This window comes from Grus americana, chromosome 2 (assembly GCF_028858705.1).
Source record: "Grus americana isolate bGruAme1 chromosome 2, bGruAme1.mat, whole genome shotgun sequence".
Lineage (NCBI taxonomy): Eukaryota > Metazoa > Chordata > Aves > Gruiformes > Gruidae > Grus > Grus americana.
The window spans coordinates 8,236,445-8,253,501 of NC_072853.1; the positions used below are offsets into that span (position 1 = coordinate 8,236,445).

General features: G+C 39.5%; 1 protein-coding gene across 5 annotated transcripts in view; it reads left to right on the forward strand.

Moving 5' to 3' along the window:
- ZFAT (zinc finger and AT-hook domain containing) overlaps positions 1–17,057 on the forward strand; it is a 105,888-nt gene that overhangs the window by 33,372 nt on the left and 55,459 nt on the right. For all 5 annotated transcript variants that reach the window (XM_054814712.1, XM_054814713.1, XM_054814711.1 and 2 more), the window contains 3 exons: positions 2,801–2,974; positions 15,011–15,161; positions 15,430–16,898. In XM_054814712.1, coding sequence (XP_054670687.1) covers positions 2,801–2,974; positions 15,011–15,161; positions 15,430–16,898 — 1,794 coding nt within the window. The remainder of the gene's footprint in view (positions 1–2,800; positions 2,975–15,010; positions 15,162–15,429; positions 16,899–17,057) is intronic.

A 17,057-nucleotide genomic window follows, 5' to 3' on the forward strand; every position in this document is an offset into this window, starting at 1 on the left:
TGCCTAGCAACATCCGAAACAGTGGTGTGTTATCAGCATTGTTCTCATCCTAAATCCAAAACACAGCACTATACCCACTACTATGAAGAAAATTAACTATCCCAGCAGATGCTAGGACACAGGTTACCATGAGAAGCATGAAAAGACAATAAAACAGTGTTGTTGTTAAGTTTCAACCATTTTATTTCCTCATTAAACTGACTTTTATTTTGCAATGGTTAGAAAAGAGGATTTAGGAGTAGGGTGCTTGGATTCTATTCATATGCCTGCTAGGAATTCAATATGTCATCCCAAGCAAAATGAGGAAGATTCTGGTGTTCTAATCACAGCTTTCCCTTCAGTCTAGTTCTGGATTTCTGTTGCCTAAAACATACAAAAAAATACTTAGAGTTTTCTCCACAGGTATATTATTTTTTTTTTTCCTAAAACTATCACTAACTCTTACTGTCCAGTGAACAAAACCAGTGTAATTAACCCCAATTAGTTTCTGTATTTGTTGTTTAACAGTATGTGAAGTAGCCTCAGGGAAACCCAATTTAATAAGCAGCTCACGTTCTTTGTGTATATATTCTTTTTTTGTGTATATATTCTTTTGTGTATACTCTTTCTGAGAAGACTTTCTTCTGTTGGTGGTCTGGTCCTGCTGTGAAATTTGTGATGATTCATTTTATTGTTGATAATAAACTAACAGAGGCTGTTTCATGAAGGAAATGTGGAAAAATGTGTTGTTTCCTCCCACCTCTGTTCATCCCACCAAAAGAAACTGCGCAGGCAGTTTCTGCTCGAAGGGGATATTTCTTTATATTCAAATATCCCTTTGAAGTACTGTAGAGAAATGTAGGTGTTAGAATTAACGTGGTTTCAATATCAATCAATATTTTACAACTATGTTAAGGAATTAAATGGGGATATAATGAGACCCTTTATATCTACCTATAAAGCAGCAATAATTTCCAAAACCATAGAAATCTACAGAGAAAAAGGTAGTTGAGGCATACATCAAGGAATTTATCTAATGAAATTGAAAAAATCATCAGCAGGCACTGTAAAGCTGGGGGCTCTCACGGCAGAGCATAATTTTCTATAATCTGGAAACTGGAAGCTGGGGCAAAAACATTGCTAATGTGACTCTATAGGAAGATGGCTTGCTAATGGTGTTTAAATTCTAATTCGCTATGTGGTTTTTGCTCGTTTTAGGTATTGTAAATTTTAGATTTACAGATTAGCATCAAGTCATTAAGAGTTGTATACACGTTTCTGCCTCAGTATGCCTGAGAAATCGAAACTAATTCCTACATACCTTATTTCCTTCTGGTTTTGTATCTAGTAAAGACCTTGCAGTTTATCTTGGTTGTAGTTACATGATCAGTCCTAACTATGATACTTTAGTTTGTGCTTGTGTCCTTCATTTTTTTAAGGAACACCCAGAACTCTTTAACCCTGTGTTCCATTAAGGTAAGACCATGGGAGACAGACTTGTTTGAATCTCAGCTGAATATTAACGAAATATTACTGAAATTAAACCACAGCCATTTCCATGTAGCATATCTTTCCACTGCTTTTGCTATTTGCATGCTATAAACAACTCTAGACACACTACACCTTTGCCATTACTGGTTTTTATTTATATATTGTTTCCCTATCTCGGTAGAGCAGCTACAGCACGTTATGAATATACATTGAATGACTTTTTCTGGAGATTGTGTCAGCTGCTTTATATTCAGAAATAAAAAATCCAAAATGCACTGGGCTCATTTATAATTTTCTTTCTTCAATCAGTTTTTGCTTTCCTTATTCATTACCTCTGGAACGTTTGCATAATGCCTTAATTTGCCAAGAATGTTTTCTCTAGCCTGCATTTTCTACCACTTCATCTAATGTAAAGAAATTTTGTTGGTATAAACTTGCAACCCTCTGGTTTTATTCTTTATGCTGCTAATTCTTTATATATAAGCTTTATTTTATTTTTTTATTATTTAGAATTTTGGTAAGGAATTCCCCATTTGCTTTAAGGGAGAAATAGCTTTAAGGAACAACTTAGCTGATTACTGTTTATTCATTCCTATTTCAAATGAGTGATGTGAATACAATTATTGTGTTGCTTTCTAGTTAACAGGTCCAAAATTTATCCAATTTAAGAGACTGAAGACATTCTGAACAGCAACAGATACACATGATTTAGAAGTGCAGGTCTTCAAAATGAAGAGTTACATGTCAAGAGTTAGTTTGAACCAAAGCACTGTTTTGAACCTTAATTCTTCTTGACTCTGCATTGAAAAAGTATGTTTCTGGCTATTGATTCAGAGTAACAGCGGAGGAAAAAAATCTAACTCAGAGAGACCATTGGAGGACTTTCCATTAAATAAGACGGATAACGAATCTAGTACTAGGACAAATAATCCTAAAGTCATCTGAACAGTTACATGTGGGAAGAAGAAAAATAATTCGTTCATTAATGGTGAAAGTGTAAGAAATTCTACAACATTTGTAGAATTTCCACAAAAGTCCACAATGATGTCAAGATAATGTAGAAACACAAATGTTTCTGAGAGTCCCTTTTTTGAATTTTGAATTTTTATTTTGTCTATTTTCTCTATTTGTATAAGTATCACACTGGTTTTATTAAATAGAGGGAAAAAAGTTCCCCTTTAGGGACTCATGCAGCATGCCTTGTCTTGATAATGTATTTCTCTGTACAGTAGCATTAATTTTCTCCTAATTCTTTCTTAGAAAGTAAGTGACTTTGTTACCTGCATTTCTTTTGTACATAGTTACATTCTTTTTGATGTTTGCTCTTTAGGTAATGATTCTGACGTTGACCTTGACAGGAAGGAAGATGAGCGAGAAAAAACTCCAAAGAGGCCCAGAGTTCAGAAAACAGAGAAAACTCCATCAACTAAGGAGACTGAACAGGTTTCAGGAGCTAAAAATCCTATTATAAGTGTGGTTTTGACAGCCCATGAAGCTATTCCAGGTAATGAGAATCACCAATCAAATTAATTTTTCTCCATGCTGACACAATATAAAATAGTTGTGAACCATTTAGGATATTTATTATGTGAAAAGTATTTAGTAGTATTTGGTTATCTTAATACAGAATCTCTGCATCTGGCAGCTACGTCATTTTACAACTACCATCACATTTCTTCATAGGTATGACAAATGCTGGACCTGGGTGTAGTTATCTACATTAACCTCAGTTATGTTTAGTCTGTGAATGTTTTTAAAGAAGAAACTGGAAAAATCAGTGACCAAGGAAAAAGAAAGTATTTTTTCCCCATAATATCTTTACTTTAGTTCTTGATTTATGTGTATATTTATGGTAAATGTAAATTTGATTATGAAAATACAAACATCTTAGTATATATACTAACTTAATATTTATGCACACAAATAGTTTGACAGAAAGTGCGTATACATATTTGAAAATCAAGTAAAGTTCCTCTGTAGTGGTTAAAGGATTCTTCATCAATATATTTCTGTAGTGCCTTTTCATCAAAGGATTTTGGAATAATATCAAACTATTTATTTTAAAACTAGACTTGCATTTACCTGTTTATGTAAACCAGTCACTCACCTGACTGACAGAATCCCTTTTTAATAGTTTTCTGTGTTATTTTCAGCCTTGTAGCTTTATTGTTCTCTCTTTCATTACTACTAACATTTCTGAATATTTGTTTTGCTTATAGCTCTTAGAACAACTAGAATGTACTTATTTATGTATTGCTGTAGTTTGGAAGCTAGCTGGATTTTCTATGTTGTTCTTTAATGTCCTTTGGTATTGAGATCTGTGATATGCTTGGACTTTGTTTGCTAAAGTGCATTTCTAATTGCAGTGGTGGAGGAAGCTGGATGAGCTCAACTCACCATGGGGGATGGGCCTTTCTGACCTTGGTGACACCTCTGGTGTAGGTCAACCATCATCCACGTCCTCCATTGACTGACCTCCCCCATCCATAGCCTCATACCTGTTGTACAGAGGCACCTGGGAGGGTGAGGTGGGCAAGGAGGAGGTTCTCCTGCCACCCTGAGTGTGGACTTGCCTCCATTCACTCCTTTCCTTTAAGCTACTGCCTTCATCCTGGCCGGGGGAGGACACAGGGTGCCCTTGATCTTGGGTTTTGGCTGGTGGCTGTCCCTGTTTCTGTCTCAGGGAGGGCAGAGCATGGCTCCACCAGACTATCTCTTCCTCAGCCTCCCTGATGCTCCTTAACCTTTCCACTTCCTCTCGTAGCCCTGCCACCAGGCTGAGCAGATCGTCCCCCTGGTCACAGCTCACACAGCCCTTCTCACTACTGCCAGCCATTCCCAGTGACAGGTCTGGCACTCCCTGCAGCCTGGGGCCTGGGTGGCTGCCTGTTTTCCTGGCAGCTCGCTCTGGGTTGCCACCTCCGTTCTGGTGAGCACAGAGGACAGAGCTCTCTGCCGGGAGGATGCCATAGCTAAGCTCCTTCCGAGAGGGTGATGACCACCAGTGGAACTCCCCTCTTGAGCTGGTGGGGTGACCAGGCCCTTCCTGTGCGCCCTCCCGCACAAACTGCCGCACCGCGCTCTGGTCACAGCGCTGCCCAGGCGGCTTTTTATAGGTGTGGGGGTGGCCGCAGTTGCTCTGGCAGCGCCCAGGCCTGGTCAGCGCCTCCCGCCATTGCTGCCAGCTGCTGGTGGGTCTCTCTGCTCCTCTGGTGTTTCTGTTCCTCAGGAAACCCCCTGTGTGCCGAGATCTGCCGCTCCGCTGTGGGTCGGGCCGGCACTGGAGCAGCTCCCCTTGGTGACTACTCATTTATTTGATTGACAGTTAGTAATCTTAGTATGTTCAACTTCCCAGCTGGAATAAATGTAATAAAAAAGTCATTGCTGTTAAGACGGTTACGAATTATCATCCTACTTTTCAGAATTTGGAAATTATAGAAGATATTATATAGGTGGTTAACTCTTTGAAAATTCAAAGAAAAATATTTCATTTAATACAATTATGTTTTAATTTATTTTTCATTGCTTTTCCTTCTATTTTTTTTCATTAATTTCCATGGTCTGATTATATTTTAGTGTCACTGGCAATTCTTAGTCTGTTCCCTTTCCTCAGTAATACTTAAGTGTCTGGAGTATTTATAAAGATTTTTCATAGTCTTTTATTCCATTTTTCTGGGGATTTATGATGTGCTGAAGAGCTGAGTTACTGCTTTAAACTGCTGCTGAAGAACAGAAATAGATAAAACATTTCTCCCCTCTCCCCTGCTTTTTGTGTGCTAGATCATTTTAAGTTGAAAATGAAGTTTAAAGCTGCTTAAGCACTATCAAAACTTCATCATCTTTCTGCAAGCATTAGCATTCTGTAGCCACCTGTTATCTAGCTTTAAAGATGCATGGAAATATCCCTTTTAATGTCTAGTGCAGTAAAATCCTGTTGAAGATATCAGGTAATCATTCTATCAATTAGAGAAATAGAGAAGGCTGTAAGAATTAGTTGTATTTTATCCACAGTACAGAGGAAATACTCAGACTGTATGTCTCCCTTCTTAAATGAATGATACTTTTAGGAGTATTACATTAACAGTTTGCTGCAATTTTGCTATACACTATTTAGGTTTGGGACACTGCTTTCCATCATGTGTTCAGTAGATTATGACTAAATGGATCTTATCAAAATCCTTTTGAACAAACAGATCAGTTAGTTTTTAACTTCGAAGAAAGGGCAGTCGGACAACATTGATTTTTCCCCACGTTCCTTTTCTGTAATGTTTACTTGGGAGGCATATGAAAGGTAATAGATTTACAGCTTTAGAAATTTGAAAGCTTGCGTTAACCCACAGAGTGAATACAGTCTCAATAAAAGTGGTAGATTTTTTTCTGCGCAGGCATTGAATTACTTTGACAGGCTAAAGAGGTGGGCCTGTGCGAACCTCATGCAGTTCAACAAGGCCAAGTGTAAGGTCCTGCACTGCTGTCATGAGACCCCACCTGGAGTACTGTGTCCAGCTCTGGAGTCCCCAGGACAAGAAGGACATGGAGCTGTTGGACAGAGTCCAAAGGAGGGCCACAAAGATGATCAGAGGGCTGGAGCACCTCTCCTATGAGGACAGGCTGAGAGAGTTGTAGTTGTTCAGCCTGGAGAAGAGAAGGCTCTGGGGAGATCTAATTGCGGCCTTCCAGTACCTGAATGGGCCTACAGGAAAGCTGGTGAGGGACTGTTTATCAGGGAGTGTAGTGACAGGACAAGGGGTAATGGGTTTAAACTAAAAAGAGGGTAGATTTAGATTAGATGTTAGAAAGAAATTCTTGACTGTGAGGGTGGTGAGACACTGGAACAGGTTTCCCAGAGAAGCTGTGGATGCCCCCTCCCTGGAAGTGTTCAAGGCCAGGTTGGATGAGGCTTTGGGCAACCTGGTCTAGTGGAGGGTGTCCCTGCCCATGGCAGGGGTGCTGGAACTAGATGATCTTTGAGGTCCCTTGCAACTCAAACCCTTTGGTGAGTCTATAACTGGAGGGACCCAAAGACCCTGAAGAAAGGGAGCGCTGCTCTGTTCATGAACACGCACATCTTGTATCAGATTAAATGGAGTACAGTTTTTCATAAGCATTGCAATTAAGAATGAGAATTAATAACTACAATTATATGCACATCTAAAAATACTTTGTTTTGAATGGCAGATACTTTTGCTCATAGTGTATTTTTAAAAACCAGTGAGTAAACTCTGCCAAGTATTCAATCTTCTGTTTTTTTAATGTGTTTTATTTCCCATGTTTAGATTCTGTAATATTATCAGGGCTTGTAAAACCAATTTATTATTCTTGCTCAGTTAGTGTGACTCAGGAGAGATTCCGTTTTGAACATTTATATTGTTATTTTATATGAGTCCTGTAATATTTTAAGGACTCAACTAGGAGAGTTTTAAGTTCCTGTAAAGATGGTCAATGGTAGAATTCTTGGGGTTTTTCAGTAGAGCTCAAGATATACAAAAATAGCATAAAGTATTTAAATTCTTGATGCTATTTTTTTTTTTTATTTGTAAAGAAGTTGGATTTTTTTCTCCTCTAAATTCTTAATACAACGCTGTGCAGGTTTTTCTCTCCCCAATTTCCACTGAGGAACGACTCTCCATAAAAGGCCAGCTGTGTTCTCCTGCTGCTATACCCTTTCCTGTAATTTATTAACTCTTGGTTCCTTCTCCCATCGAGATTTTCGGGAAGCAGGGAAGAAGTTGAAGAGTGTTGTTTTGCTTACTTTTTTGGGACTGACTTAGTTTAACTGATGACAGTCTTTTCTGTTAAAGTGATAACAGTCTTTTCTGTTGAAGGTGACTTTTTTTTTGTAGCTCACAGAACGATGATTGTGGGTTTATGACATATCTGAATTGATATAATATCAGACTGTTGCCAAGGGAGCTTTCCTGCTTGTCTCTTATTTCCCAGTTCACTTCCCCTTTCTTGCACTAGCAATAGTGCTTGTGTCAGCCTGCGATAAACTGATTAAAAAAAGAGGCAAAATAAATACGCGTACGCATCCACGTGCACACACACATGCACATACTCATTTTCTCAGTCAGAGAATTTATTTTCTACCAGTTTTGCTTACAGAACTGTCTCACATTGGGGCCGTATAAGTTTGGAAAGTTGGAAAGTGGTGACAAGATGAGTCTTTCAGGGGAAAGGAGGGGAATTGACACTGTGCCTTTTCAAAATAGCAGAGTGGTTTAAGTCATTAAGCCCAGTACATATAGACTGCTGTCCCAGGCACAGTGCTGTCCTCCCACCCTACCCCCTGGCCACAAATTCCTGTCCTTTGGAGCATTGTACATGTTTATGCAGTTGTGTGGCAAAACACACTAGAAAACTAATTATATATTTGCAGAAGGAGTCACGTGGTATAGATTTTAGCCACATCCATTCTCTGATCCTCTTCATCTTCATAAACACCTGTGCTGGCACTTTTAAGGCATCAGCATCACAAACATGTAGTTGAGTTAAGGGCTAGAGAAAAGAAGTTAGCCTTATGTTGATTTAAAGCAAATGGGGAATTATGCAAGGTTTAAGAAAATTAAAGCTTCCCCCTCTGAATGTGAGCAGGTATCTGTATTACCGTGGGATTACAGACTGATTTAGCTCAGCCAATCCAATGTCCAGCTCTGCTGAAAGAAGTAATAATCTTCATCCCACCATACACAGGTCTGTGTTTCTATTTCTTTGAGTTAAAATGTGTTTAACCTCATATTGAGCTAACCTATAAAAATATTAAAAGGTTCTTTTGCTTTTTTTTTAAGCTTTATTTTGGGTGTGAGGGGTAGATTTGCACAGGGAACATCGGGGTTATGGGTAGGGTTAGTTTCTGTTGGTTTCATTTTCACAACTATCTTGGAAGGCAGCACCTTCCATGGGGTATTGTAGAAGCTGAAAAAATACATTTGTTCGAAAAGAAATTGTAAGAAATAGTCACATCATACCCGTAACAAATTATTTCACCTATACAGACCGAGGTACCTACATTACGAAGATTTTTTTTAAACTTGAAAAAAAAAAAAAGCCATAGCTTAAAGATCAATCTAGTTGGATCAGTTGTCTCTAAAGGCAGCTTGCAGCATCTCTGTAGGAAGGAGGGAAGAAACTTAGTATATAAAACCTTCCGGATTTTGACAGCCATCGAACTGGTGGTTGCATCTGGATCATCATATTTAATACATATCTATTAATTTGTCTAAATCCTTTCTTGAATACATTTATTTTTTTCAGTGTCTCTAACATTGTGCAGCAATTGTTCCATAATTTAATTACAGACAGAGTGAAAGTGTACATTCTTTTGTTACATTTTAAGCCTGCTGACTGCTTATTTCTTTAAACTGTTCTTTCTTTGTGGTTTTTGAGATAGAGAACGATTATTTACACTATTTTTCATGTATTGCTAATTTCAGAGGTCCTTCTGGTATTCCTCTATCGTTTATGTCTCTTTCAAGCTAAAGGTCTCTGAGATGTGTGTCCCTATTCCAAACAAAATACTCTGAATTTGCCTTTATTATTGTTTTCTAATTCTTCTATATCCTTTTTGTTGTCCTTACTTGAAGTTGTAGGAGGTTTAAGGAATTTAGTTGGATTTTAGTAAGAATTTGGTTGATCATGTCTCCCATTTTATTTCTGATTCATTCTTAATAATTCATTCCATTGTGATTACCTTTTAGATTGTTGATAAATATTGGAGAGCTCTATAGTGAAGGGCAAGCTATTTTTCCAAGGAACAGGCTGTAAGAGATTAGAGGCCATCGCTGAGTTTGATCCAAAGATAAAGCACACTGGGTAATGCTTATCTGTAGAAGTTGCTGTGGGAATGTCATGAGGAATTCAAATCATATTAGTCTTAAGGGAGATTTACTTAGAACAGATATTGACTGAAAAGAGAAAAGCAAAAGGCATAAATAAAGTCTAGTAAACTGAAGTCCATTCTGCTCTTAAAATAGAGATATAATAGTGCTGGAGGAAGGATATTTTTGAAAGAAAATGACGGGGTTTTTTTGATGGTTGGACTTGATGATTTTAGAGGTCTTTTCCAACCTTAAAGATTCTACAATTCTGTGAAATGATCTGTACACTTAACATCTTTTTTCCCCTGCTATTTGTAGATGCTGACTTCTTGAAATGATTGTCCAGGGAATCAGTTAGGAAAACTTTTATCTTCCTTATTGGCATATAATTGTTGGAGCAAGTCCAGAGGAGGCCACGAAGATGATGAGACAGCTGGAGCACCTCTCCTATGAGGACAGGCTGAGAGAGTTGGGGTTGTTCAGCCTGGAGAAGAGAAGGCTCTGGGGAGACCTTATAGCAGCCTTCCAGTACCTGAAGGGGCCTACAGGAAATCTGGAGAGGGACTGTTTACAAGGGCATGGAGTGATAGGACAAGGGGTAATGGCCTTAAACTGAAGGAGCATAGATTTAGATTAGATATAAGGAAGAAATTCTTGACTGTGAGGGTGGTGAGACACTGGAACAGGTTGCCCAGAGGAGCTGTGGATGCCCCTGGATCCCTGGAAGTGTTCAAGGCCAGGTTGGATGAGGCTTTGGGCAGCCTGGTCTAGTGGAGGGTGTCCCTGCCCATGGCAGGGGGGTTGGAACTAGATGATCTTTAAGGTCCCTTCCAACCCAAACCATTCTATGTTTCTATATGATATTTTTAATGGAGAACCAGACCTTGTATTTGTTTGCCTTGTTTTTACACTTTTCCCAAGCCTCTGGCTGCTCTTAGAGATAGGAATATTGAGAACATTCTCCTGGGGTGTGGGACATGTGTGTTCACTACCTACTAGGTTGAGTAGAACCTAGAAACCAGATTTTTCAGTTTCTGGGCATAGGCATTAGTCATTAGTTTATGATATAGCAGTGATTGCTGTGGCTACTGGTCCATTACTAGCACATACTTCGGCAGCATCTCAAGTGGATGGAGGCTTCTAATATTTCTTAATGCTTCCATACTTTCTAAGGGTGGGAAGTGATTACATAACATGAGGGGACGTGATAGCCTACTGTGAGCAAGTACTCTGTCAGTATGTTTGAAGAATTGGATCTTGATCTTTAGATTTATAGATGTATTCGCCTCTCTGTTAACTGCATAGAGAATGTAGGTGGTAGTGCTAGGATGGCCTGGAGCTTTCTGTCCGCTCCAAGTATGAAGAATACTGGTGAGTTAGTACTTATCTAGTCTACCTAATTTAGGTGATTAGAATTTTATACTCATAACACAAAAGTCTATTAAACAGTTGAACAGTCTTTTCAGGAAATGCTGAAACATCCTGAAAGGCAGAAAGTCACAGAGGAGGTTTAGTGCAGAGCATTTAATGAAGATCTTTGTCTCACATTCAGGAAATGGGAGGCCTGAAAGAGGTAGCCATGCATATAGAGCAGTTCAAGATGTATTTTCTTTTAACTGAGTCATTCTAAATATAGAAGAATTTGCTTATATTTTAAAAATGTTGAAGTACGGGAACACCGATCTGGTGTCTAATGTCTATTTTACCATCTTTATACTGATAGGAGAAGGCTGAGGAGCTCAATGACTTTTTTCTCTCAGTCTTCACGGGCAAGTGCTTTAGTCACACCATGCAAGCCTCAGAAGGGAAAGGCAGGGACTGGGAGAATGAAGAACCACCCACTGTAAGAGAAGATCAGGTTCGAGAGCATCTAAGGATCCTGACTGTGGACAAGTCCATGGGACCTGATGAGACGCATCCACGGGTCCTGAGGGAACTGGCAGATGGAGCTGCTAAGCATCTCTCCATCATATTTGAGAAGCTGTGGCAATCCAGTGAAGTTCCCACTGACTGCAAAAGGGGAAACAGAACCCCTATTTTTAAAGAGGGGGAAAAAGGAAGACATGGGGAACTACAGGCCGGTCAGTCCCACCTCTGTGCCTGGCAAGATCATGGAGCAGATCCTCCTGGAGACTATGCTCAGGCATATGGAAAATGAGGAGGAGATTGGTGACAGCCAACATGGCTTCACTAAGGGCAAATTGTGCCTGACCAATTTGGTGGCCTTCTATGATGGGGTTACAGCATTGGTGGATAAGGGAAGAGCAACTGATGTCATCTACCTGGACTTGTGCGAAGCATTTGACACTGTCCCGCATGACATCCTTATCTCTAAATTGGAGAGACGTGGATTTGATGGATGGACCACATGGTGGATAAGGAATTGGCTGTATGGTCCCACTCAGACAGTTGTGGTCAACGGCTCAATGTCCACATGGAGATCAGTGACGAGTGGTATTCCTCAGGGGTCGGTACTGGGACTGGCACTGTTTAACATCTTTGTCAGCGACATGGACAGTGGGATCGAGTGCACTCTCAGCAAGTTTGGTCATGATACCAAGCTGTGTGTTGTGGTTGACACGGTGGAGGGAAGGGATGCCATCTAGAGGGACATTGACAAGCTTGAGATCTAGGCCTGTGTGAACTGCATGAAGTTCAACAAGAACAAGCGCAAGCTCCTGCAGATGGGTCGGGGCAATCCCAAGCACAACTACAGGCTCGGTGGAGAATGGATTGAGAGCAGCCCCAAGAAGAAGGACTTGGGGGTGATGGTGGACAAGAAGCTCAACATGAGCCGGCAATGTGTGCTTGCAGCCCAGAAAGCCAACTGTATCCTGGGCTGCATCAAAAGAGGTGTGACCAGCAGGTCGAGGGAGGTGATTCTGCCCCTCTACTCCACTCTCGTGAGACCCCACCTGCAGTACTGCATCCAGCTCTGGGGCCTCCAACATAGGAAGGACATGGAGCTGTTGTAGTGAGTCCAGAGGAGGGCCATGAAGATGATCAGAAGGCTGGAGCAGCTCCCCTATGAAGATAGGCTGAGAGAGTTGGGATTGTTCAGCCTGGAGAAGAGAAGGCTCTGGGGAGACCTCTGAGCAGCCTTCCAGTACCTGAAGGGGCCTGCAAGAAATCTGGAGAGGGACTCTTTACAAGGGCATGGAGTGATAGGACGAGGGGTATTGGGTTTAAGCTGAAGGAGAATAGATTTAGATGAAATCTACCTTCCAGAGGGTGGTGAGGCACTGGAACAGGTTGCCTAGAAAAGCTGTGGATGCCCCCTCCCTGGAAGTGTTCAAGGCCAGGTTGGATGAGGCTTTGGGCAACCTGGTCTAGTGAAGGGTGTCCCTGCCCATGGCAGGGGGGCTGGAACTAGATGATCTTTGAGGTCCCTTCCACCAATTCTGTGATTCAAGATTGAACCATGTCTCCTGTACTGTAATGACAAGCTTTCATCTCACTGGACCACTACCGTGCAATTTGGGAGATGCAATCCTGCTGGTCAACTGGGCCTTTGTGGGAGAGCGAGTGACAGGAAGTATAGAAATTATAATTTTCTGGTAACATTTAGGTTGAAAACTTGGAAGTTCGGTTCTGATCAACTGGCAGAAACTGTACAGAACTGAAAGCATTGTTAAAAAACGGTAGTCAGAAAAAGACATTTTTAGATCCAGCCAGTTCAGTGAGTAACAGAGCTATTAGAGTCTCTTTATTTACAGAGTTGGCTGATGTCCCATCTGATACAGAAAAGCTTCAGTCTTACATACTCCCAAATGGCCTGTTCTGAAAATATCTTCATTTGCCACTTTAAATCACTCTGAAGGACCTGCGGGATCTCCATCTTTTTCCCTTGTCTACAGCACTGCTTTGCTCAACTTAATGTCTCTAAGTCTTTCGCACATGTTTGGGTAACCCCCACTTATTACTGATTTTTCCCATAGACTCTACCTACCTTTTTCCTGATGCTTTTGCTATTCTGCAGGCTAAAAGTTTTTTTAGGGACACGAGATTTGGTAATTTGGTAACCAGCTAGTTTTCTTTGGATGATGTATTCTCTGTGGTTTAGATTTGTTGTTCTTGTAATTGTTGTTTCAGAGACTTTATGCTAATACTGCATTTATTTTGTAAATAATCTCTTCAGGAGCATGCTCTTCAAGTGAAACAAGAATTAATTTCATCATTTTGTTAAAGGAATAGCTCATGAATAATTTTTTTGAACTTCTTTCTATTCAGGTTTTTCATTTTATATATGCTTATATATAAAAGTGAGAATCTGTTAAAAATATGTTGAGCATGTTGATTCTGTGCTTTGCTTTCTAGGCTTTCATGTCTCAGATTTCTTTGATTGTTATTGTAAATTCTTTCCTCTGTCACAGAGGTGTATTGTACTTTTTTTTCCCCCTCAGCTTCTAATCAGGTGAATTGAAATGAGATCAGATACTAACGTAATATCCAAGAAAAAGAAAATAAATGGAAATTTACCAAATTTCAGTTTTACCTGAAGTTGTTAACTTCATTATTTAATTCAAATATATTTTCATGTGCAACCTCTCTTGCTTCTTTGTCCCTAGTCTTTAATTACAGGTTCTGTAATACTTTTTTCATAGGATGGATGGGTGTTCATCTATTACTACATACTCAATGTCTTGTTTTCTTTTAGTTATTCAGTATATGGTCCCTCATTTACTATACATTTTTCAATATTAGACCAGAAAGCAATTTTTTTTTCCTGAATATTTTTCTGTAGTACTTGTTAGTAGAATATGAAGATTTCACAAATATTTATATAATTGTAATATATATGTGAATAAAAATACAAATATATCTAATTTCAACTTTTGAAGATAATAGCATTCCCATTGAACATGTGGGTGGATGAGTTACAGACAGACAAGTTAAAAAGGAGGGGATGAATCAATAATGGGTGCTTGGTTTGATATGCATGAGGTTGGGGGGGGTGGTTCAGTGTATTAATATTTATATGGATTTTCGTTACCTTCAATGCTAACTATGGATGCCCAGCATTAAGTTTTTCCTGCCACTATTCAGAAAACAAAGATGACAGCGAAATAATCTCATCTCAGTAACATCTCAAAATATCCTTATTTTTGCCTCAACCAGCAGTGAAGCTCTGAGGGATGGAATCTGATCTTAGTGTGTTCAGTGGAGCCCCTTTACTCCTGCTTCTAATGGAGATTGAGATGTGCACATGGAACATATTCTTTTTTTCTCAGGGGATGGCAGCATACCCCAAAATATAACCAATAAAAGATCTGTTTACGGAAAAGATGAGCAGACTTTTAAATATAGACTAAACAGTGTATTTTCCCCAGCCTTATTTGTGGAACTGATTAAACAGCTTGGCTGACTTTTTCAAAGGATGTAGTATGAGGCAGAAACAGAAAAATTAAAATTTCATTTTGAAAGGTTACATTTTTTTAAAACTGGATGTATTTGGATATAGGATCTCATAATAGTAGGCATCAAGCACCAGGAATAACTCTCAGAGCCAGCAGTCCTGGCATGTTGTTTAAGCAGATCTGTTTTGTAAGTACTAATGTCTTCTGGAATTGTATCCATCGTTTTAGGCACATGACTTTAACAACAGAAACTAAAATAGTTGAACTACTGATTACAAACTTCAATGTTTTGTTTAGACTTGTATATTATAGACAATGCATGTTTTAATGGTATTTTTAATAAGCATTTTTTGTTCTTGCTTTTAGGAGCCACAAAAATTGTTCCTGTTGAGGCTGCTCCCCAAGAAAGTGAACCCACAACTCCAGAGGCAACTGTTCAGGACCCCTCACAACGAAGAGGATATCAAGAATATGCCATTCAGCAAACCCCCTATGAACAGACAATGAAATCTAGCAGGTAATTTTGAAGTACTTATATTTATGTTCATGCAAAATAGGACCGAAAAGCTTCTCTATCCATTTTCATGAAATTGAAATATTTTCTGAGCCATAAAAGAACAGCTGAAAAGGATCTGTGCAGAAGTTGTAGAATTTAGAAAGCCTGTGGGGAATACCTTTTAAAAATCATTTAACATAAATATTTCTGTCCATTATGAATATCTAGGGAAATTTTGACGTGACTCAATTTCAATATTGTAAATATAACTAGTTTGGTTTCTTTTTAGGTTGGGTCCAACTCAACTGAAGATTTTTACTTGTGAATACTGTAACAAGGTGTTCAAATTTAAACACTCCCTCCAAGCACATTTGAGGATTCATACAAATGAAAAACCTTACAAGTGTTCATACTGCAGCTATGCCAGTGCAATCAAAGCCAACCTTAATGTTCACATGCGGAAACATACAGGGGAGAAGTTTAGCTGCGATTATTGTACATTCACTTGTCTCAGCAAAGGCCATCTCAAAGTCCATATTGAAAGAGTTCATAAGAAAATTAAGCAGCATTGTCGCTTCTGCAAAAAGAAATACTCAGATGTTAAAAATTTGATCAAGCACATCAAGGAAACACATGACCTTCAAGATAAAAAAGTTAAAGATGTTTTTGATGAGCTTCGCTTGATGACACGAGAGGGCAAAAGACAACTTCTTTATGACTGCCATATTTGTGAACGCAAATTCAAAAATGAACTCGATCGAGACCGTCACATGCTTGTTCATGGTGATGAAAGGCCCTTTGCTTGTGAGCTCTGTGGCCATGGAGCCACTAAATACCAAGCTCTTGAGCTTCACGTGCGAAAACACCCATTTGTTTATGTGTGTTCTGTGTGCCTGAAGAAATTTGTTAGTTCTGTAAGACTCCGTGCTCACATCAAAGATGTGCATGCAGATTTGCAGGAGACTTCTGTTTTTAACAGTTCTATCAATCAGAGTTTCTGCCTCCTTGAGCCAGGAGGTGATATCCAGCCAGAAGCCCTTGGTGAACAGCTTGCACAAAGTGCAGATGAATTGACTGTCACGAGTACTGATGCTATTAACACACCACAGCCATCTGCTTGTAAAGGTGAATCAGCAGCTGCAGATGTAAACCATAATGGTCAACGTAACGGTGACTTAAAAATTGATACAGTCCCTTTGTTAGAATTTGAAAATTCTACAGTGGAGAATGTAACGGAGACGCTATGTCAGACAACAGATATAGCAGTCCCAAACATTCAATCCTGTGTAGCATCAGATTGCTTTTTGCTGAAAAACAGTACTTCTGGTTCCGATGAGTTAAAAGTTTCCTCTGCAAGTGAAGAAGTAGTTAATCACGGCAGTTCAGTAAATGAGCAGGGTGAAGAAATACAGCTTCTGCTGTCTGAAGACAAAAGTTTAAATCCGAGTCAGGACAATGGAATGACTGAGAACCTTCCACTCTCTGAAGAGAGAAATCAATCTGTTCCTTCTAGTGAATCAGAAGCAAGCAATCCGCCAATTCAAAATTCAGCAGAAACCGCAAACCCTTTGCCAGCACCAGAAGCTAATGCAGCCATCAGTCCACAGCCAGCCTCTTCTAATGCAGCTACATCAGACAGTGGGAGTGGAGCTGTGGCCTTTATGCAGATCTTGGATAGTTTGCAGAAGAGACAAATGAACACGGAGTTGTGTGAGAGGATAAGGAAAGTTTATGGAGACTTGGAATGTGAATATTGTGGTAAGGAGTAGTAGAAGGATGGTTTTTATTGTTTTGGGGTTTTTTTTAATGTTGTATAGTGGGCCATCTTTTTCCTGCTCCACTGGTTTAGTTTTTGATATATTTGTGTGTCTTTGTAGCAGATCAGTTTTGTAGTTCAGTATGGATTCTGGAGTCCAG